The sequence below is a fragment of the Cervus elaphus genome, chromosome 20 (assembly GCF_910594005.1).
Source record: "Cervus elaphus chromosome 20, mCerEla1.1, whole genome shotgun sequence".
Lineage (NCBI taxonomy): Eukaryota > Metazoa > Chordata > Mammalia > Artiodactyla > Cervidae > Cervus > Cervus elaphus.
Genome location: NC_057834.1, coordinates 119,311,258 through 119,333,445, shown reverse-complemented (window position 1 = coordinate 119,333,445; position 22,188 = coordinate 119,311,258). Strand labels below are relative to the sequence as shown.

The window sequence follows — 22,188 nt, the reverse complement described above, 5'->3', positions numbered from 1 at the left end:
TTGTTGCATTCTTTAGAGTCCACATTTAGGTGATATCATACAATAGGTGTCTTTCTCTGACCGACTTATTTCACTTTGCGTAATGCCCTCCAAGTCCATTTGTGTTGTTGCAAATGGCAAAATTTCATCTTTTTTATTGCTGAGTAGTATTTTGTTATATATATGTACACCACATCTTCTTTATCCATTCTTCTGTTGATGGACACAAGTTGCTTCCATACCCTAGCTGTTGTAAACAATGTTACTATGAACATCACAGTGCACATATCTTTTTGAATTAGTATTTTTGGGATTTTTTTTTGGCTATATACCCAGGAGTGGAAAAGTCATACAGTAGTTGTATTTTTAGTTTTTTGAGAAGCTTCCATACTGTTTTTCACAGTTGCTACACTAATTTACAGTTCCCACCAACAGTATGTGAGGGTACCCTGTTTGCTGTGCTGTGGTGTTCTTGGTTGCTCAGTTGTGACAGACTCTTTGTGACCCCATGGACTATAGCCCACCACTGTGGCCATAGGGATTCTCCAGGTTTCACCATTTCCTTGCCAGCATTTGTTATTTGTTCTTCTTTTTGATGATAGCTATTCTGGCAGGCATATGGTGATCTCTCATTATGGTTTTGATTTCCATTTCTCTGATGATCAGTCATGTTGAACATCCGTGTACCTGTTGGTTCACATCTGCATTTCCTCTTTGGAAAAGGGTCTATTTAGTCCTTTGTTGATTTTGAATCAGGTTGTTTTTTGTTGTTGAGTTTTAGGGGTTCTCTATATATTCTAGATATTAACCCCAGATGTATGATTTGCTAATATTGCCTCTCAGTCTTTGAGTTGCCTTTTTACTCTGTTGATACTGTCTCTTCACGTACAAAAATTTTTTAATTTCATTAAGTTCCATTTGTTTATTTTTTCTTCTGTTGCTTATGCCTTTGATGTCATATCCAAGAAATTATTGCCAGATCCAAAGTTGTGAAGCTTTAGTCCTATGTTTCCTTTTAAGAATTTTATAGTTTGAAGTCTTCTCTCAAGAGAAGACTCTTGAGACTCCCTTGGACAGCAAGGAGATCCAACAAGTCCATCTTAAAGGAAATCAGTCCTGAATATTCATTGGAAGGACTGATGCTGAAGCTGAAACTCCAATCCTTTGGCCACCTGATGTGAAGAACTGACTCATTGGAAAAGACCCTGATGCTGGGAAAGATTGAAGGCGGGAGGAGAAGGGGACGACAGTGCATGAGATGGTTGGATGGCATCACTGACTCAATGGACATGAGTTTGAGTAAACTTCAGGAGTTGGTGATGGAGAGGTAGGCCTGGCATGCTGCAGTCTGTGGGTTCACAAAGAGTTGGACACGACTGAGTGACTGAACTGAACTGAACTGAACTGAAGTCTTTGATCTATTTGGGGTTATCTTTTGTATTTTAGGTAAGGGTACAACTTCATTCTGTTGCATGTGAATATCTACTTTTCCCAGCACATTTCCCCATATAATGGTCCTGGCACCTTTGTCATAAATCATTTAACCATATTTTGAAGGGTTTTTTTCTAGTCTTTCTATCCTTTTCTGTTTGTCGATATGTCTGTTTTTAAACCAGAACCATACTATTTTGATTAGTATACTTTTGTAGTGAGTTTTGAAACCCAAAAACATGAGTCAACTTTGTTCCTATTGAAGATTGTTTGGGCCATTCACAATCCTTTGTTATCCCACATGAGTTTTAGAATGAATTTTCTAGAATTTTTCTATTTCTGCAAAAACATCGCTGGGATCTTGATAGGGATTGCATTGAATCTTAGATTGCTTTGGGTAGTATTCACATCTTAAATCTTCCACTCCATGAACACGAGATGTGTTTTACCTCAGTTCAATTCAGTTGCTCAGTCGTGTCCTACTCTTTGCGACCCAATGGACTGCAGCACACCAGGCTTTTCTGTCTATCACCAACTCCCGGGGCTTGTTCAAGCTCATGTCCATCAAGTCAGTGATGCCATCCAACTATTTCATCCTCTGTCGTCCCCTTCCCCTCCTGTCTTCAATCTTTCCCAGCATCAAGGTCTTTTCAAATGAGTCATCTCTTTGCATCAGGTGGCCAAAGGATTGGAGTTTCAGCTTTAGCATCAGTCCTTCCACTGAATATTCAGCACTGATTGACTGATTGACTGGTTGGACCTCCTTGCAGTCTAAAGGACTCTCAGGAGTCTTTTCCAACATCACAGTTCAAAGGCATCAATTCTTCAGCACTCAGCTTTCTTTATAGTCCAACTCTCACATCCATACATGACTACTGGAAAAACCGTAGCTTTGACTAGACGGATCTTTGTTGGCAAAGTAATGTCTCTACTTCTTAATATGCTGTCTAGGTTGGTCATAGCTTTTCTTCCAAGGAGCAAGCATCTTTTAATTTCATGGCTGCAGTCACCATCTGCAGCGATTTTGGAGCCCAAGAAAATTGGGTCTCTCACTGTTTCCACTGTTTCCCCATCTATTTGTCATGAAGTGATGGGACCGGATGCCATGATCTTAGTTTCTGAATGTTGAGTTTTAAGCCAACTTTTCCACTCTTCCCTTTCACTTTCATCAGGAGGCTCTTTATGCCTTTTAAAATTTCTTTCAACATGATTTATAATTTTCACTGAATAAGTCTTTCACTTTTGTTTGGAAATACGTAATTCCAATACTTGGAAAGAAGGAGGCTTCACTTCCTAAGTTATTAATTTTTCTTTGATAGTCAAGTATCAAAGCAGGCTCAAATGCCCAGGGGAAAAACCCTTAGGTTGATAAATACAAGAGCTAATTATGGTATATATTAAGGTGGTAAGGATGAAGAATTAGGGACAGGACATTAACAGTGAATATTACAATTTCTTCAACACATCCCCCACCTCTCTCAATTTCTCTTTTCTCTCTTTCTGGATAGATCTAGAAAGATAGGAGTTCTGGAACTCCTATTGGTTGTATATAAACCTTCTAGATCTATTTTTTTAATCTTTTCTTCTGATTTTATCTTCCTAGAATTTCTACTAAAACATTGAAAAATTTTTTACTGTCATAATTTTGATTTCCAAGAGCTCTATCTTATTCTCCATCTACTTTTGCATCAGTTACCTTATGACGCCTTTTCAAAAAACTCCCTAAGGGACTTCCCTGGTGGCCCAGAGGTTGGGAATCTGCCTGCCAAGGCAGGGGACATGGGTTCTATTCCTGGTCCAGGAAGAATACTCATGCTCTGGGGCAACTTAGCACGTGTGCCACAACTACTGAGCCTGCACTCTAGAGCCCATGAGCCACAACTGCTGAAGCCTGTGTACCCTAGAGCCTGTGCTCTGCAACACAGAAGCCACAGTAATGAGACGCCTGTGATCCACAACAAAAAGTAGCCCCTGCTTGCTGCAACTAGAGAAAAGCCACACACAGCTGTGAAGACCCAGTGCAGCCAAAAATAAATTAATTAATTTAAAAAACACTCTAAAGCTAAAGCTTGGTGGCTTAAGATGACAGCCAGTTATTTAGTTCATGATTCTGTGGGTCAGCAATTTGAGCTAGACTAGGCTATGAGGTTCTGCTCTCATAGCCAGTCTCAATTGACTTCAGTTTGGCTCACTGATGCAATTGCAGTCAGCTACTGGGACAGATAAAGGCTGACTGTCATCTTGGGTGCCTTCATTCTCTTCCATCTGGTTTGTTATCCTTCAGCTGGTTAGCCTAGCTTTGCCCACGTGGTATCAGGGTCTCGAGAATAGCAAGAGAGCAAGTCTCAACGTGCAGGTGCTTTTTAAGTCTCTGAGTCATGTTTGCTACTCTCCCGAAGCAAGACACATGGCCAAATCAGTATGGAGAACTGACAATCAAAGTACTGAATTCAGGGAGGCTTTAACAAATTGAGGCCACTACTACAGTCAATTTAACACATTCCACTTTGTTACAGAATCCTGCTGTTGAAATACTATATCATATCTTTTTTTGAAGTATTAACTTTTTCAGGTGTTTTTTGTTTTTTTCTGTTGTGTATTAGTTATCTACTATAGTCTAGCAAATTACCTTCAAGCTTAGCAACTTAAAACAACACACGGTTTTATCTCACACAATCTGTGAAGTTTGTGAGAATCTCTCTGTGAGAGACTCAGGATCTCTTCCAAGGTTGCATGGGATTGGCTGGGGCTGTAGTCATCTCAAGGCTCCACTGGGGCTAGGGAATCCACTCTTAAGTTCATTTACAGAGTTGTTGACAGGCCACAGTTTCTCATTGGCTATTAGCCAGAGGCATCAGTTCTTTCCCACACGGACCTTTCCATAAGGCTGCTCACAACCAGGATGACCAACTCATTCCGGGTTTCCTGGTTGACTCCTGATTTTAGTTCTGAAGGTTTGCATCTGGGAACCCATTCAGTCAGGCAAGCTGGAAAGATTAGTCACCCTGCTCTCAACATGGCCGCTTGTTTCCCTCAGAGTAAGATATGAGAGAGCAAGAGTGAGAAATAGAGAATCTAAGATGGAAACTGCAGTCTTTTATCACCTAATCTTGAAACTTTTATTCCATCATTTCTACTGTAAGCAATCAGTCACATTGACAAATGTGTGTACAATGTGGGAAGGGACAATATAAAGAGATGGGAGATGATTGGAGGCCATGTTGGAGGCTGGCTACCACAGGTTGTTAGTTTTGCTTTATGCCTTTCTTGGAGGCTATCTCCAAAAATGAGAGATGGTCTTTAGCTGTCATTTCATTTTCTAGAGTGAGGCTCTAAAGATGTTTGAAGTCTTGTGTACATGGCGAGAACTTTCCCTGAGAGCAAATCTGTTGGAGGACTCAACCTGTCAGTATCTATTTGTTCATTTTTCATTTTCTTGGAGGTGAACCTGCCTTTCTGTTACATAGATTGCCAGGACTCCTGGCATTCTAGAAGCAGAAAAAGGAAGGGAGTTGGGAATCTAATCATTTGTTATGCAGCCTTTCACTGAATCTCTCTATTTTTAGTCCACTGATTCATCCCTGCCCTCCACAGTGTCTGGTTTCTTCAAGTCTTAGAGGCTCTCTGTTTTAGGTTTTCTAGAAAATAAAAGCTCTGATCTGTTGTGGAACCTGAGAGGGTGTTGTACGGGGAGAAGGCAGAGATTTGGGATTGAACCAGCCTTTAAGTTATTGCTTTATATCTAGATTTTTTTTTTTCATTTAACCTGATTAACTTTTTCTAAACTTTTCATTCTCAACTTCCATTTCCTTTGTTTCTCATTAGAGTTTAATTTTCACCTCTACACCTTCCACAAACCAGAATTGAGAAGGAGCTGTCAATCAGAAATTGGGAAAACTAAAAATGGCCCAAGAGATGTGTTCTATCAGTTATTAAGAATGATATATTAACATAGTACTTCTCAAAGCATTTGTGGTGAAGAGCCATTTTTCTTTCTAATCTGTTGTAGACAATTGTTTTCATTTTTTAAAAAAAGTAAGACATTTCAGCAATGTTAAATTACTATAAAAATTTGTAAGTGCTATGCTCAGTTTCTATAATTAACTCATCATGGACTGGTTTATGGATCGTACTTGGAGTAGCATTGTGGTAAAGTCTTCCAGTCTCATTGTGAACTTCTTTATTTCTCATTTTAGTTCTAATGTCCTTTTCTGTTTTATCAATTTTCAAGCTATAATATAGTGTGCATACAGGTTTTGAATTACTGTATCTTCTGGTAGACTAATCCTTTTCATATAAGAATTGTTCCTTTTTGTATCTAGTAAGACTTCTTGCCTTAAATTTTACTGTATCTAATACTAGTGTAACTATGCAAACTTTCTTCCTAGTATTGAAATGGTACTTTTTTAATCCTTTGTTTTTAACTTTTTGAACTTTTTACCTTGTGTCTTTTGTCAGTAGTATAGTTAGGCTTTTAAAAAATATAATCTGACACCTTTTGTCTTTTACTTGAAATAATTAGGTTATTTACATGTAATATAATTACTGATATTTTATTGACTTTTTCAGAAGATAAACTTATGAGATATTTGAAAAGAACTGAGACCATGTCTGGCACTTTGTAAGTGCTATGTAAGTGTTAAATGAAATGTAAGTTCCATATGTTTAATTTGGTGGACTTTCTGAGGACTTCACACCACATAGCTCTGAGAGACTGCTCCAAAAAGGTAAGCAAGGAGCCAGGGTATGGAGGAGTTCTGCAATAAAGATCACGTAGTTGGAACATCAAAAGATTACTATTAATTAAAGAAAGCCAAGGAAATTCCCTGGCAGTTCAGTGATTAGAACTTTGCATTTCCACTGCAAGGGGCATGGGTTCCATCCCTGGTTAGAGAACTAAGATCTCACAAGCTGTGTGGTGTGGCCAAAATAATAATAATAATAAAAGGAAAAAAACTGAGTATCTCAACTTAAGGAGTTTAGTGCTTTTCTCTGTATGGGAAAATGCAAGAGTTTGGATTCACTGAAATTATTCCTTTGATGTGTACTTAGCTATCTACAGCTAGTATCATGTTCTTCCCCATCCTGAGTTCCCCTAGGCTTATGGTGGGGAGGCAGCAGCAGTGACTGATGGCTTGATGGCCGAAACAGTCTTTGTTTGCTGATGGAGCAGGCAACATTTTTCATCCATACTCCCCTTCTCCCCACTAGAATATAGGATCTGTGAGAGGAGAGTCTTTGTTCACCACTATAAACCCAGTTCTTGACTCACAGTAGGTGTTCAATGGCTACTTTGTTGCTGGAGAGGATATAGAGAAAAGGGAACCCACCTATACTGTTGGTGAGAACATGAGTTGCTGCAGCCACTATGGAAAACAATATTGGGGTCCGGGGGGCTGGCAGGGGAAGATTCCACATGCCCCAGAGCAACTGAGCCTGTGCTCTAGAGCCCAGGAACTGCAACCACTGAGCCCCTGTGCCACAACCACTGAAGCCCATATGCCTAGAACCCATGCTCCACAGCAAGAGAAGCCACAGCAACGAGAAGCCCACACACTGCAACTTGAGAGAAGCCCACAAAGCAGCAAAGACCCAACCTGCCAAAATTAAATAAATAATTTTCAAAAAGCAGTATGGGGGTTCTCCAAAAACTAAAAATAGAATTACCATAGGATCGAGCAATCCCACTCCTGAGTATATATCCGAGCAGAAGTATAATCCCAAATGATATTGCATGCCTGTGTTCATAGCTGCAGTATTCACAATAGCCAAGACATGGAAACAATCTAACTGTTCATCAACAGATGAATGGATAAAAAATAGGTGGTACATTATATAATAGGATGTTACTCAGCCACAAGAAAAGAATGAAATAAAGGCATTTGCAGCAACACGGATGGAACGAGAGATTATCATACTGATACTGAGTCCCAGCTCAGTCTGCTCGCCACACACAGGCCAATAAATCAGGAGGCGAGGCGCTGAGGCAAGGAGTAGTAGAAAAACTGCCTGTCCAAGAAGGTGGCAGACTAGAGTTCTAGAGTCCCATCTTATAGAGGTCTGGATACTTATCTTTTTTATAGAACAGAGATGGGGAGGAGGTGAAGAAATAAAGTAAAAAGGCCACAAGTCTTGCAAAATATCTCCTAGTTTGGCCAGCCCCAGGAGGGGATGTGTAAATTTCTGCTTTCCCGCAGCTGTTCACAGGTGGGCGGGGTCAAGTTGTTTGCCTGTGAGCTCAACAAAGACACTTTAGTTTAACATTCAGGCAGAGGGGCAGGGTTCCCTAAGACAGGTGTTATGTAGGCTCGTAGCTATGGATATCGTCCTTTTAGTGATTATAGTAACAAAAGCAATGGAAAGCAGAGGTTAAAGTAAGAGAAACAGATCCAATATGGAACCAGATTTTGCTCTTCCTTGTTACAGTACTAAGTGAAGTAAGTCAAAAAGAGAAAGACAATAAAATATGATATCACTTGTATGTAGAAGCTAAAATATGACACAAATGAACCTATCTATGAAACAGAAACAGACTCAGACATAGAGAATAGACTTGTGGTTGCTATGGGGGAGGGATGGACTGGGAGTTTGGGTTTAGTGCATGCAAACCATTACATACAGAGTGGATAAGCAACAGGGTACTGCTGTATAGCTCAGGGAACTATATTCAGTATCCTAAGGTAAACTGTAATGGAAAAGAACAGAAAAAAGAAAGTATATATATATATATATATAAAACTGAGTCACTTGGCTAAAGAGCAGAAATTAACACACCATTGTAAATCAACTATACTTTAATTTTAAAAAGCTGCTTGGTTGAATGCACACATATATTAGATGCTAAATAAACTGACTCATTCAAAGATCTGTTGACTATAAAGAACCGACTAGGTAGACTGACATTTATTCAGTAGACCAGTGTATGCCAGTCAGTGTGGAGGACCTAGTGTTTATGCAGGTAAACAAACACCCCTAGTTTATGCGGGGGTGTGTATGTGTGTATCCTTATACATAATTCAGGGAAGGTCTGTGTAACTAAGTAGTTCTTGGGCTCCATAATTCAGTGCAAGTTTGAATCCTTACTACTAGTGGCTGGCTATATAGTCTGTGAGAAACACACTCAACCAGCCCAAAACCAAGGGATGGACTCAAGAGACACGAAGCACAGTGAAAGCAAGACTTATAATGACAGTCTTGCAAGATCGGGTGTCTGGTGGGCAGGCACACCCGGGACAGTTACAGCTAACACTTATTCCCTGGCTTGCAGATCCCTCCCTGGTTCCTCATTAGGTGAGTCCTATACAGTTACAATCTTCCCAGAATTGCCCAAGTCTCATAGGGTATTCTTGCTTCTCCCTTCCCACCCTAGGTTTACATTTTTCAACAAGGATTTTTGTTTATCCCTTCTCAGACATCCTGTTAGCTTAGGGACTCTTCAGGTGTAAGCTGTTAGGCAAGACTAGCTTGCCAGTAATTTTCAAGACAAAACTAGTAGCTCTGAATGGAAAACCGTTTGTTAATAATTTTCCACCCAAGGCCAGCTACTTGATTCTGAAAATGGACCACTTCCAGTTTCGTTTCTTACACAATCTGGAAGAGATTACTTAACTTCTCTAAGGCTCAATTTCCTCATCTGTAAAATGGGATTGCAATTGTATCTGCTTTATAGGGTTCCTGATGTAAAGAGTAAAGAATATAAAGCATAGAAAAGCACTAAATTCCTTAACTGAAGATATCTGGTTTTATTTAATTAACAGTAATCTTTTGAAGTTTTGACTACCTGGTCTTTGTTGTAAAAACTCCTATATATCCTGACTTCTCCTTCACCTCTTTAGAGCAGTCTCTCAGAGCTATCTGAGAGGCTGCATCCTGGGCTTAAGTCCTCAGTTCTGTCCACCATATAAAACATAATTCTCAACTCTCAGGCTCTGCATTTTTTTTTCTGTTGGCAGCAGCACCTAGCTCGTCATAGTGCTTGGTAAATGTTAGCTATTACTCTATCTCAGGGGACTAAGCTTTTTTTTTAATATTTCTGAGTATCTTTCCTAAATACATGTGATACTAATTTCAAATGTGTTTACATTTGTGGATGAAGAAATATAAATTCATATATTACAGAATTCACAATAGCCTTCTTTCCTTTTTGTCCAGACAAGAGTTACTAAAAGTATAACCAGAAAGCATGGCTGAGGATGTCCATGACAATTTCAAATATAAAAAAATAATCCTCATATTAAGCTGCTATTTTCACCAGGGCAAATAACTTGCCTGTTTTATATTTCTCTGCATCTCTGTGGCCTGGCACATATAATAGGCACTTAATAAATACTTATCTGTTTATTGTTTGCAAATGAATTGTTGTTGGGAAACTCCATTTGCGCTGTCAGTGGGCTCTTATCACTGGCTTGATTGTGGGAATGTTAGCAAAACAGGGTCTGCAGTATTTCAGGAACTAGATTTCAGGAGTCTCAAATGTTTTCGGGGCCCTAAAGTATCCAGGGACCATTTCATGGGTTAGAGCTACTAACCGGTAACAGGAAATTGGGAGCTGAAGTTTTCCACATTTTCACAATCACACAACGAGTTCTGATTGGTCACACAAGAAGGAACTTGCCAGCTTTAAGATTTCTTTACAGGACTTCCCTGGGGTATGATGGCTAAGAGTCTACCTGTCAATGCAGGGGACACAATGCAGAGGAGGAGTCCCTCCTTTAGGATGATTCCACATACTGAGGGCTAACTAAGCCCGTGTACTACAACTACTGAAGTCTGCACACCCTAGAGCCCATGCTCTGCAACTAGAGAAGCAAGTGCATCATAATGAGAAGCCTGCACACTGCAACGAAGAGTAGCCCCTGCTCTCCACAACTAGAGAAATCTTGGACATAGCCATGAAGACCCAGCACAGCCAAAAATTTAAATAAATAAATAAAAATTAAAAAAAAAAATTTTTTTAAGATTTCTTGGCAAGTCAGGCCCCCCACATTTCTGCTCAAATGCATAGCTAGGCACATCCAGACACACACAGAGGTGCCTCTCTACCCTCACACTTTATACAACAAACAGATGTGAATGGATCTTATTGTCATGGATTTAGAAGTAATTTGGGGGGCTCTAGGGTGCAGTAGCTTGAAGCAGGATCTTCGATCCTTGGTCAAGAATCGAATCTGGGTCATGGTGGTTAGAGTGTTGAATCTTTAATCACTAGACTCTGAGGGCCAGTGGGCTTAAAATGGGACCTCAGTCCTTGTCTTCTTTGAAGAAAGAATTCATCATAGACCAAAAGATAGTAAGGTGGGTAAAGCGTTTATTAGAAGCAGAGTACATGTGAAAAGAACACATGGGTGGGCTCATAGAGGCATGCTTTGGGGGTGACATAAATTGCTTATATGAGGGTGTGGATTTTCCAGGTTTCCTCTGGCCAGTCACCTTGTAGATTTCCTCTGGCCAATCATCTTGCTTGTTGCTCTTATCTGGTCAGATTCAAAGTCCTTCAGATGTGCATGCATATCGCCAAGATGGATTCACGCAAGAGTCTCTGCGAGGTTGGCAGGACATATTATGGATTGGTGCCTCCTCCCTTCCCTGACCCCTAAGGATCTTTTCTGCACATGTGTGGTCTAGAAGATCTTCTTGATTCCAAAAATATGTTGTCATCTTATCTTTTTGTCCCAGCAGAGCTCAGCTCCTCTCTGCCCCTGTCTTTTCTCTGAAATGTCAGCAGGAGACAAGCTCCAGTGGCTCAGCCCGAGGACCACCTACTTCCCTCCCTCAGAAGAACTATTTAAATAAGCCGTAGTAATCTGTTTATCAAGGCAAGAATTTCATCTCTGATGGCAGTATTTGTCCACTAATGTATAAATGTTGGAAGCTGAGAGTTTTGTTTTTGAGCTTGCTTCAAGATTTACACCAGAGAAGGCAATGGCAAGCCACTCCAGGACTCTTGCCTGGCAAATCCCATGGACGGAGGAGCCTGGTAGGCTGCAGTCCATGGGGTCGCTAAGAGTGGGACACGACTGAGCGACTTCACTTTCACTTTTCACTTTCCTGCATTGGAGAAAGAAATGGCAACCCACTCCAGTGTTTTTGCCTGGAGAATCCCAGGGACAGGGGAGCCTGGTGGGCTGCCATCTATGGGGTCGCACAGTGTCGGACACGACTGAAGCGACTTAGCAGCAGCATCAGCAGCAAGATTTCCACACCTATATAAAAGCGCCTTCTACTATTACAAGGGAAAAGAATTGGGTTTTCTTTGCAGATGGAATTGGCAGATTTTTAGAGAGCATTCACTATTAACTCATGAGAAAAAATAAGTCATCAGTATTTATAGAAATGGAATGGTGAGCTGGATGATGGGTCGTGTTCAATCTACTAACGTTTTTTCCTTCCCACCTAAAAACATTTTTTTTCAGCTTCTGGACTCCACTCCTAATCTAAGTGTGTGATGCTGGCAGGTGAGGCAGAGTGTGTGACTCTATTCACTGCACCTTCTCACTTGGGGAAACAGTTCACAATATGTATCATTCAACAGGAACATTGTCTGGTGATACAATATATTATATTGAAAAGATGAATATACTGTTTGGTTAGAAAATTATACTCTAGGCTTAGAAATCCCAAGGAAAGTGTGTTCACTTACCTCCAGAAAAAGTATCAAGCCCCTCTACCTGTGGAACCTCATTCAGGACCGGAGCTCAACTTGTGTCTATAGAGGGGGATGAGTCCAGACTGGCTGACTTCTTACATTTCTTTCACTTGTTCATTGCAGTTATTTAAAGATGGTAAAATCGAGAACCTTCAGAAGATTGTAGAAAAATATCCTTGTGCGTTTCCTCGCTGGGCTGGGCCCTTTCAGGCATTTTTCTATATCTATGATCCAGACTATGCAAAGACATTTCTGAGCAGAACAGGTAAGAAAAGAGATGAATCTCAGGGTCCTAATCCTCCTAGGAGTGATATGACACAACCCACAGGCAGGATTCTAAAGGAATTCTGAAGCAAAGATTGGTACTGGGCCTTTAAGAGACACTGGCGGAAGTGTGGAGAGGTTTCCCACCAATCCTGAAGGGGATTCCCACGTCCCCCTTGTCCCTTGTCTTGTTCAGACTTCCATGGACCGTTTTAGGGCAGTGTATCTTAAAGCCTAGAAGATACCATCAAATCTCCAGGGCCTTCCTTTCCTTTCTTGGTTTTGTGACTTCAGCATCAGTAATACTCCCCATCTCAGCCCCTTTCTTGAGTATAAAGTCTCCAGGAGAAATGTTCCCAGGGTAGATTATCTAATACCACAAAATTCAAATGTCCAGTTTTTGCTCTCCCAACTTTGTAAAGCTAATGATAGGCTCAGCTTCTTTGTGCTATTACTTCCCTTGCATGCAAGCATGTGCTAAGTCGCTTCAGCCATGTCCGACTCTTTCCGACCCCATGGGCTGTAGCCTGCCAGGCTCCTCTGTCCATGGGATTCTCCAGGAAAGAATACTAGAGTGGGTTGCCATGTTCTTCTCCAGGGGATCTTCCCGACCCAGGGATTGAACCCACGTCTCTTAAGTCTCCTGCATTGCCAGGTGTGTTCTTTATCACTAGCACCACCTGGGAAGCCCCGTTACCTCCCTTACTCTTAGTAAAACCTGATAAAAACAGCCTTTCACTGAAAACCTCCGTGTCTCCCAGTCCCACAGCTCTGATTTGTCTCATCTTGTAAAGGACAAGAGCTGTAAAACACCCTCATGTTAGAGTTCAGGAGAACCCTTTTAGGGTTCTCCTTCTCCGGGTTCTGCAGGTCCCGGCTCTAATAGTTAATTTGCTTTCCAAAAAAGATGTGATATATTGTCCCAACTCCCATCCTGGACACTTTGCAACCTTTGGGCAATCTCTGTTTCTGCTGGAGGAAGCAGAAACAAGGAAAGAATCTGGATTTGTGTACCTGTCTGCCTCCTGGAGCTGCTGTTGTCAGCTTCCTGAGCCAAGACAGTCAAGGGCTGTAGGGAGTGAGCCCCGGGCTCCCTTTTGCTCACTGTTTGTGGTTGGTTTAGGCAAACAAAGAGAACCTTCCCCAACTTTGGTGATTTTCCTCTAATGTTCTTTTGTTTCCTCTGCTTGACTCTGCAGATCCCAAGTCCAGCTTCCTGTATAAGTTCATGATTCCAAGCGTTGGTATGTATGTGCAAATGAAGGAGGTGACCCACTCTTTCTTGAAGCCCATTTGTATAGTAGATCTTGCCAAGAAAACTCAAATTAGGGTTCAAATACGTACTGAGAATATGGTAGATCTATACTACAAGTTTTCTAGGGGGAAGGTCAAGAGGAAGCCCTAAGGTTAGCACAGTGCAACTTCCTAGGAATCCTCCTTGTCAATTTCTCTGCCAAAGTCTCATTTGCAAGACAGCCTGTCTGTAAATTTGTCCCATCTCTTGTCTTTAAAACTGCAGCTTTACCATCCACATTCTTTATTTTATTCTTTCTTCTCTCTTGTTTTCTCAGATCTTTCCCTTTCTTTTTGGAGTTTCTGTATTTCCATATGCAAATCAGTAAAGTTTTGCTTCCAACTGCAGTTTGAAAATATTCCATGAGCAGACAAATTAAGCGTTTTAGTTCTATAATTGGCATTTATATTAGACAAGCAAGGAATTAAATGAAAGAATATAGGTTTTGGATTCAGAGCGACTTGAATTTGCCCTTCCCCTATCCCTACTTACTAGTTGAGTGATCTTGGGGAAGTCATCTAATTTCTCTAAACCTCTGTTTCCTCATCTTTGAAAATGAAGATGAGAGTAACATCTCTGGGCTATTGTGAGGATTGAATGAAACACATATTTTCATTTTAGCCATTTTAGTGTAATGGCTGGCATTGTATCAGTGTTGGAGCATGTATCTATTGCAAGCCTGGCATGTTATAAGCATGCAATGAATGACGGCAATTGTATATTAATAAACTTTAAGGTCCTTTTAAAGCCAAATCTTTACCTCTCTGGTAACAGAAGATTATGAGGCCTTAGGTTTGATGAGTATTTTCACTTTGTATCACTTACAGATGTGAAGCACAGACCAACACTGAAGGACAGGATAGCCGAAGACAGACTTAAACCTCTTATCTAGTTCCTTGTGAACTTTGTGTTCAGACAGCAGTTTATGGATTGGTTTGGAATAGAGAGGAGATAAATATTTGTTGTGCCTTTACTGGGACCAAGCTAGGCGCCTTATGTATATGCCTTTATTTAATCTGCACAGTGACCCAGTGAAGTAGGTATTTATTATCACAGTTTCTCATTGAGAAAACCAAACTCCGGGGAGGTTACATGACTTAATTCCTACCAGGTGGTAACTGGTGATTTCAGGGTTAGCATGCTTATCCGGCTTCAAAGCTCAGGGTCTTTCTTACAGTGCTAAATACATCCATCCCAGGTGTAAGCATCAAAACTCACTTCCTCCTTAAAGTGCGAGCACTCCTTTGCCATTCCACTGTGTCCCCACTGTCAGTGTACCAACGGGCACTCCATGATGTCTGTGTTCCCCACCTGTCCTTCCCCATCTCACCTAATAAAATGGCATGTGGTTTTGTGCCTTTTATTTCTCAAGGAAAAGGACTAGTGAATTTGGATGGACCCAAATGGTTTCAGCACCGTCGCCTATTAACTCCTGGATTCCATTTTAATACCTTGAAATCGTTTGTTGAGGTGATGGCTCAATCTGTGAACATCATGCTGGTAAGTGAAGGGATAAAAGTGCTCTGGCATGTTGTAAAATGCTACAGTGAATGTATCAGAGATCTGTTTAGTGGGTAGTGAGAGTCAAATGGGGATGATTTCTAGAAATTAGCCAGTGTACAAGTACCCACCGAGCAATGAGTGTCCGTGTAAGCCTTTGCTGTTGCTCTTTGGATGATAAAAGAAGATGAAGATCTGGTCATCCATCTTAGGTATATTTTGAGATCTTATGGCAGTAAACCAAGTACCAAGTGGTAAGATTCAGATGATAAGTGCTGTGGTGACAAGTAAGGAAACTGGAAGCAGCTATATTAGCTTCAGATTCAGAGGAGACTCAAATTTACTATGAAATATGAGCTGGACTTGAACATGTGGATAACATGGATGAGGGCATTTTAGGCACAATGAGTTAGCAGGAGTAAAAGTTGGAAGGTTGGAATAGACTTGCCTGAAGGTCATAAAGGACCTAGAAAGAATGTGTCTACATTGAAGTCGCAGATGTGAGTTTCCTCTTGCAGGTAGTGGAGTTGTCATTAGGAGCTGACCTGTGCTCTTCCAAAGGGGCAGAAGGATGTTGCAGAATATTCCTGTGGGTGGTCCCTGATTTATAAATGAGTTCCATTCCAAAATTCCCCTTGTACATGGCATATTTTTGATTTTTAAATTGTACACACTTGAAAATAAGACAAGTAATTCATTAATACAGTTTCATCATAATGCTTCAAACACCACAAACAGAGCCAAAGTTGCCCTCCACCTACATCTGCAAACCTATCCCTTTCCCAAAAGAGAACCACTGTTGCTACCTGGTTGGCTGGGTCCTCAGCCAAACTCATAAAAGCAGATTTAACCTGAAACTGACTGGGATTGTGATGAAAATGTCCATTGTGCTTTCTCAAGGCAGAAGCCTAGAAGTACAGGCTAGAGAGGAAGGGGACATGCTTTCTAAGTCTGGTGCTGTGCAGTTTTATGCACAATTGCAAATCAGCCTGTGGTGATATTTGAGTTTATCAACAGTTTGATGAACCATTTCTATCTTTCTTGCTTCTCAGTTGCATATTTCCCCAAGACTCCTCTTACAGCCCCTCCCCTGCTGAATTGTCGCAAGGTATCTCCGGAGAGCCTCTTTTGTTCTCATTTCTTCTAGACTCCCTTTTTTTGGTATTCCTGTAGCTTTCATTTTCTTTTATTTATTTTTATAGAATTCTCATTGAAATATAATTGATTAACAATATTGTATTAGCAAGCTCACTTTTTGTACTCAGTAAAACTTACATAATCCTCAGTCATGTCCGACTCTTTGCAGCCCCCTGGACTGTAGCCCTCCAGGCTTCTCTGTCCGTGGACTTTTCCAGGTAAGAATCCTGGAATGGGTCGCCATTTCTCACTCCAGTGAGTCTTCCCACCCCAGGGATCCAACCCGTGTCTCTTGCATCTCCTGCACTGGCAGGTGGATTCTTTACCACTAGTGCCACCTGGGAAGCCCTCAGGATGAAAGCAACTGACTAAACAATTGACACTTGGGTAAAAGATTTTTTTAAATTTCTTTGCCTTTTTTTCTGTGGCCTCCAAATCCTTAGCACCCAGCTGTAGGCATGGGTGCTCAACAAATCGAGCTTGATCTAAACTTAAAACATGTAGATTTATTTGTGTTTTTTACACAAAGAATGCTTATTATGATGAATACATTTTCAGCAGGGAACTTTGAGACAGTTTAAGCCATAAAACATCTTGGGTAGTGGAAGTGGGTCATTTGGGGGCAGAAGTAGAGTGAACACAGGCAGTGCTTGGCTGAGAGCCACCTCCCAGCAGCTGCTCCTATTCACTGCTTACCTCTGTTCTCCACTTCTAAATCCAAAAAAAATATTTTTAATTCCTAGTTTATTGTCAAGTGTAGCTATAATGGGTAAGAGTAGTGATAGGTGGGGTATCTAGCAATCTGGGGACTGAAGAAGGTGGAAGCCCTGGGGAGAACCTTGTTATTATGGGTCTTGTGTGAGATGATCTCTTTTACTGGAACCCTGATCTGTTCTAAAACAAGAGTGGTGATAATAATTGGAAGGCCAAAGATACTTACCTCAGCCATTTACCAGATACCTGGTCTGTTCCATGCTTTTTCTCATTTGGCTGGGTGCGTTTTTCCCTTCCTCATGCCAAGTAAGCACTTGGCTTATTTATGTGAAAATTAGTAAACAGAAATCTCATTTAAAATGGAGTCAGGAGGCCAGAAAGGGGAGCTCTCACATCCTACCACTAGAGGTCAATTGCAGACCCAATCAGAAGAAACCTACCTTTGCATGTCCAACAGGAAGAAGGCTACTACTTTACCCTCCAGCAAAAGAAGAGAAGAATTTCTCCTTACCCACAACAGCCTGGTTAATGAGACTATCACAACTTGGACAATGAAAAACCACTGCACTCTAATTTCCCAGTTTCCTTCAATGGACTCTTTGTTTATAACAGCTCCCCCCAACTCCCCCTTCTCCTCTATAACTGTTCCTGTCCATAGTTCTCCTGACTTGCCCAGGGGACTCAGTGGTGAAGAATCCACCTGCAGTGCAAGAGATGCAGGAGACACGGGTTTGATCCCTGAAGTCAGGAAGATCCCCTGGAGGAGGAAATGGCAACCCACTCCAGTATTCTTGCCTGGGAAATCTCATGGACAGAGGAGCCTGGTGGGCTACAGCCCATGGGGTCGCAAAGAGTTGGACACAACTGAGCACGCACGCACCATGATTGCATGTCCTGAGTTTCAGTTTTTTGCTGTGCCTAAATAAACCCATTTTACTGGAGAAATAAGGGGCAGCTATTTCAGGTTAACATTTACCTATATGACCTTCGACCCCTGCTAAGTCAGAATTGTCTCTGTCACATGGTAAGAGAAGCGTCAGGGAGAAGTCTTCAGATAAAAGCATTTTGATGATGATGATGTTGATCTTGACCTCCTGTGCCAGGATAAGTGGGAGAAGATTTGTGGCTCTCAGGATACACTTATGGATATCTATGAGCACATCGACTTGATGACCCTGGACGTTCTCATGAAATGTATTTTCAGCTGGGAAACCAACTGCCAAACAGACAGGTCAGTTACAGGAAGGGGAAAAAAAAAAGCCTCTTTCCAATTATCTAAGTCATTTACTGACATATTTTCCCCACTCTCTCTTCTAGCTCCCATGAAGATTATATAAAAGCCACAAGTGATGGCAGCAATATCCTTATGCAACGCGTGTACAATTTCTTTTATCATTATGACCTAATTTTCAAATTAAGCCCTGTGGGCCACCGCTTGCGGGAGGTAAACAAGATGTTGCATCAGCATACAGGTATTTCTTGAGTTTGGATTGTCCAAGTCCATACACTGTCATAGTTGTATTGTGTCTCTCTAGAGGAACAGTTCTCAGTGTGAAAAGAGAAAGAATTCTTGTCTTAATGGAGCTTTTATAGGAACACTGCTCAAATGAAATAATTCGTGTACAAAAGTGTGCTACATCCACAGTAATAGTCTTATCTGAATTTTTCTACATAGATGAAAGTGAAAGTCACTCGGTCGTGTCCGACTCTTTGCGACCTCACGGACTATACAGTCCATGGAATTCTCCAGGCCAGAATACTGGAGTGGGTAGCCTTTCCTTTCTCCAGGGGATTTTCCCAACTCAGGGATTGAACCCAGGTCTCCCACATTGTGGGCGGATTCTTTACCAGCCACAAGAGAAGCCCTTTCTATATATGACACCATCTTTATTATATGCAGTTTTTATTAATACAAAGGTAACATAGCAAGTGGGCACTTAACACTTTATGGCATACATGGCATGGCTTTTTGCATAGTGATTGTCATAGTAATGGCAGGCTAAAAATATTCAGGCAACATAGGAATAAACGGAGGAAGAGAGTAAACATGGACATACATCCGAAAAAAGGACCCCCTGGGGGCCTGTCCAATGGGTATAAAGCAGTTATGCATGATGAATAAGTTCTAAAGATCTGCTGTACAACGGTACCTCTAGTGAACAATATTGTGCACTTAAAGTAGGTAGATCTTGTTAAGCATTCTTACCCCAATAAAAAAATAAAAGAAGCTTCATTCGAAAATAAATAGTTGTAGCAAAACATAAACGTAAAAGTTGAAATTGATGAAGTTTTTAAGCAATTCAACACTACTTTTCATGAACACCAAAACAGAGAATATTTATCAGGCCATTAATTAATCCTTCCTCAGCTCCACCACTGAGTAGCAGTATGACTTTGGGCAAGTTACTCTGTAAAATGAAGATTGAAAAAAAAAATCTATCTCATTGTTTTGTGATGATGATTAAATATGTTAATATATGTAAAGCACTTAAGACAGTGCCTGGAACTGAATAAATGTTAAATATAAAATATATTTGTTCCAAGAAACTTGCAGCACACACCTACACATGCATACATATGGACACACACAAATATAGATATTATAAGGACATACAGATAAGCAGATTAGAAATCATCTAATATACAAATGGGCTTTCTTTATAGCAGTAGTTATCAAACTTGTTTGTATCATGGCCCACACCAAAAATATTAATATTTAATATTGGAGGAAACAGGAGTGGATTTGGAGGCATCTACACAGAACTTAGTGAAAAGAATTGTTCACCTTCTCTTGCTATTGCATAATTATGATGAAAAAACAAAATGTAGAACACTAGGGGGAAATTAAATGTTAAATTGGTCAAAAATAAAAACTTTTCAAATTTCAAATTTTTCAATTAGTCAAATTTATTCATATTTTCTTTTACTGCATCTAGATTTTGAGTGATAGTCAAAAGCCTTCCCCTATTCCAGAATACCTCAACTATGGCACTAATGACATTTGGGGCTAGCTAAGTCTTTGTTATCCAGACAGTGAGACGCTGTCCAGCGCATTGTAGGATGTTTAGCTGCATCCCTGACATATACCCACTTGATGATAGTAGGACTCTTGATAGAGTTGCTCTAATATTTCCAAATGATTATCCAATTGTCCCATTACCATTTATTAAAAAGTTCCATCTTTTCCAGTCAGTTTGAGGTAACCACTTTTATCATATTCTAATGCACTTGGACCTATTTCTTCACTTTCTTTTCTATCCGTTGGTCTATCTATTTGTGTGCTAAATCACACTGAATCAATTAAAGAGACTTTGTAGTATGTTTTTTTAATTAATAAGATATTTTTCAGGGGGTTTTAGGCTTATAGAAAAATTGAGCAGAAAGCACAGAGTTCCCAATATTGCTACTTCTTCACCACCCCTATATACATACTTTCCCTCATTAACATCTTGTATAACTATGGTGTATTTCTTATAACCGGTGAGCCATTATTATTTTACATACATATTTATTTATGTTTGGCTGCACTGAGTCTTCACGGCTGCACATGGGCTTTCTCTAGTTGTGGCCAGCAGGGGCTACTCTCTACTTGTGCTCCCTGGGCTTCTCATTGCAGTGGCTTCTCTGGTTGAGAAGCACAAGGTCTAGGCACATGGGCTTCAGTAGTTGCGGCACTTAGGCTCTGTAGTTGTGGCTGGTGGTGTCCAGAGCACAGGGCCAGTGGTTGTGGCACGTGGGCTTAGCTGGCCTCTGTCATGTGGGATTTTTCTGGACCAGTGGTGTCCCCTGTGTTGCAAGGCAGATTCTTAACCACTGGGCCACCAGGGAAGCCCTCTTGAGCCCCTTATTATTAACTAAAGTCCATAGTTTAGGGTTCACTCTTTATGTGTACACTCTCTGGATTTTGACAAATATGTAATGATATGTTTCCACCATTACAGTATCATACAGCAGAGTTTCACTGCCCTTAAAATTCCCCTGTGCTCCACCTACTTAGCCCTCCTTTCTTTGTGCCACACCCCTGGAAACCACTAATTTTTTTACTGTCTCTATAGTTTAGCCTCTTTCGTGTCATTAACTGGAATCACACTGTATGTAACCTTTTTAGATTGGTTTCTTTCACTGAGCAATATGCATTTAAAGTTCTTCCATGTATTTTCATGGCTTGATAGTGCATTTATTTTTATTGTTCAATTATATTTTATTGTGTGAGGGCTTCCCTTGTGGCTCAGCTGGTACAGAATCCGCCTGCAATGCGAGAGACCTGGGTTCAATCCTTGGGTTGGGAAGATCCCTGGAGAAGGGAAGGGCTACCCACTCCAGTATTCTGGCCTGGAGAATTCCATGGACTGTAAAGTCCATGGGGTCGCAAAGAGTTGGACACGACTGAGCGACTTTCACTTTCACTTATGAGTGTATCACAGTTTGTTTACCTATTAAAGGACATCTTAGTTGCTTACCAAAAGCAAAGTTTTGACAATTTTGAATAAAGCTTCTATAAACATTTGTGCACAGGTTTTTGTGTGAACTTAAGTTTTCAGCTCCTTTGGGTAAATACCAAGGAGGATGATTAGAGATGGAATGGCAAGGATAAGTTTAGTTTTGTAAGAATCCACCAAATTATCCTCCAAAATGTTCCCTTTATTGTAATGTCTTTATTTGGTTTTAATACCCACTGGGGTTCTTGGTCTTCCCCAAGCAATAGAAATTGACTAGAAGCCAGACAAGAAATTCAGTCAAGTCTTCATTGGGGCTCCCGGAGGGAGCAGAAACAAGTGACAAACTCCCTTGCTTGGTCCCCGGGGCGGGTGGCTGAGCTTGTTTCTTACATGGGGTGACGATAGGAGTGTGTCCAGAGGTCTGTCTGGAAGGGTGGTTTAGGTGGTTTGCCCATCTTTTGTGTTGTTGAGTGCAGGGGGCCCTGCAGAGCACCCTGCTTTTTCTCCTGACACCCAGTTTTTGCTCCAGGTCCTTCAGAAACGGCAGATGAGTTTTGGTTTTGTTTTTTCTTTTTTATATCTTTTGGTTCAGAGTTTGCCCTAACTGCACATGCACACAATAATTTTTAGTCCCATATAGTTTCTTCATATATGGTAGCTTGAGAAAAGATGTGTCCAGGTACAAGCTTTTCAGCCCTGCAGCAAAGGGTCCTAGTTCCCAGGCCTGTCTCAGTTTAGGAGTGAGAATAATGGCTGGTGTCATAAAATAAGTCAAGAAGTTCTCC

At 40.9% G+C, this 22,188-nt stretch overlaps 1 protein-coding gene across 1 annotated transcript in view; it reads left to right on the top strand.

Moving 5' to 3' along the window:
* The window catches only part of LOC122678176 (cytochrome P450 4X1-like), a 40,672-nt gene that overhangs the window by 5,335 nt on the left and 13,149 nt on the right, over positions 1-22,188 (top strand). Inside the window, exons 2-6 of the mRNA XM_043878743.1 lie at positions 12,179-12,320; positions 13,519-13,563; positions 14,986-15,113; positions 18,068-18,195; positions 18,282-18,436. Of these exons, the coding sequence (XP_043734678.1) occupies positions 12,179-12,320; positions 13,519-13,563; positions 14,986-15,113; positions 18,068-18,195; positions 18,282-18,436 (598 nt within the window). The remainder of the gene's footprint in view (positions 1-12,178; positions 12,321-13,518; positions 13,564-14,985; positions 15,114-18,067; positions 18,196-18,281; positions 18,437-22,188) is intronic.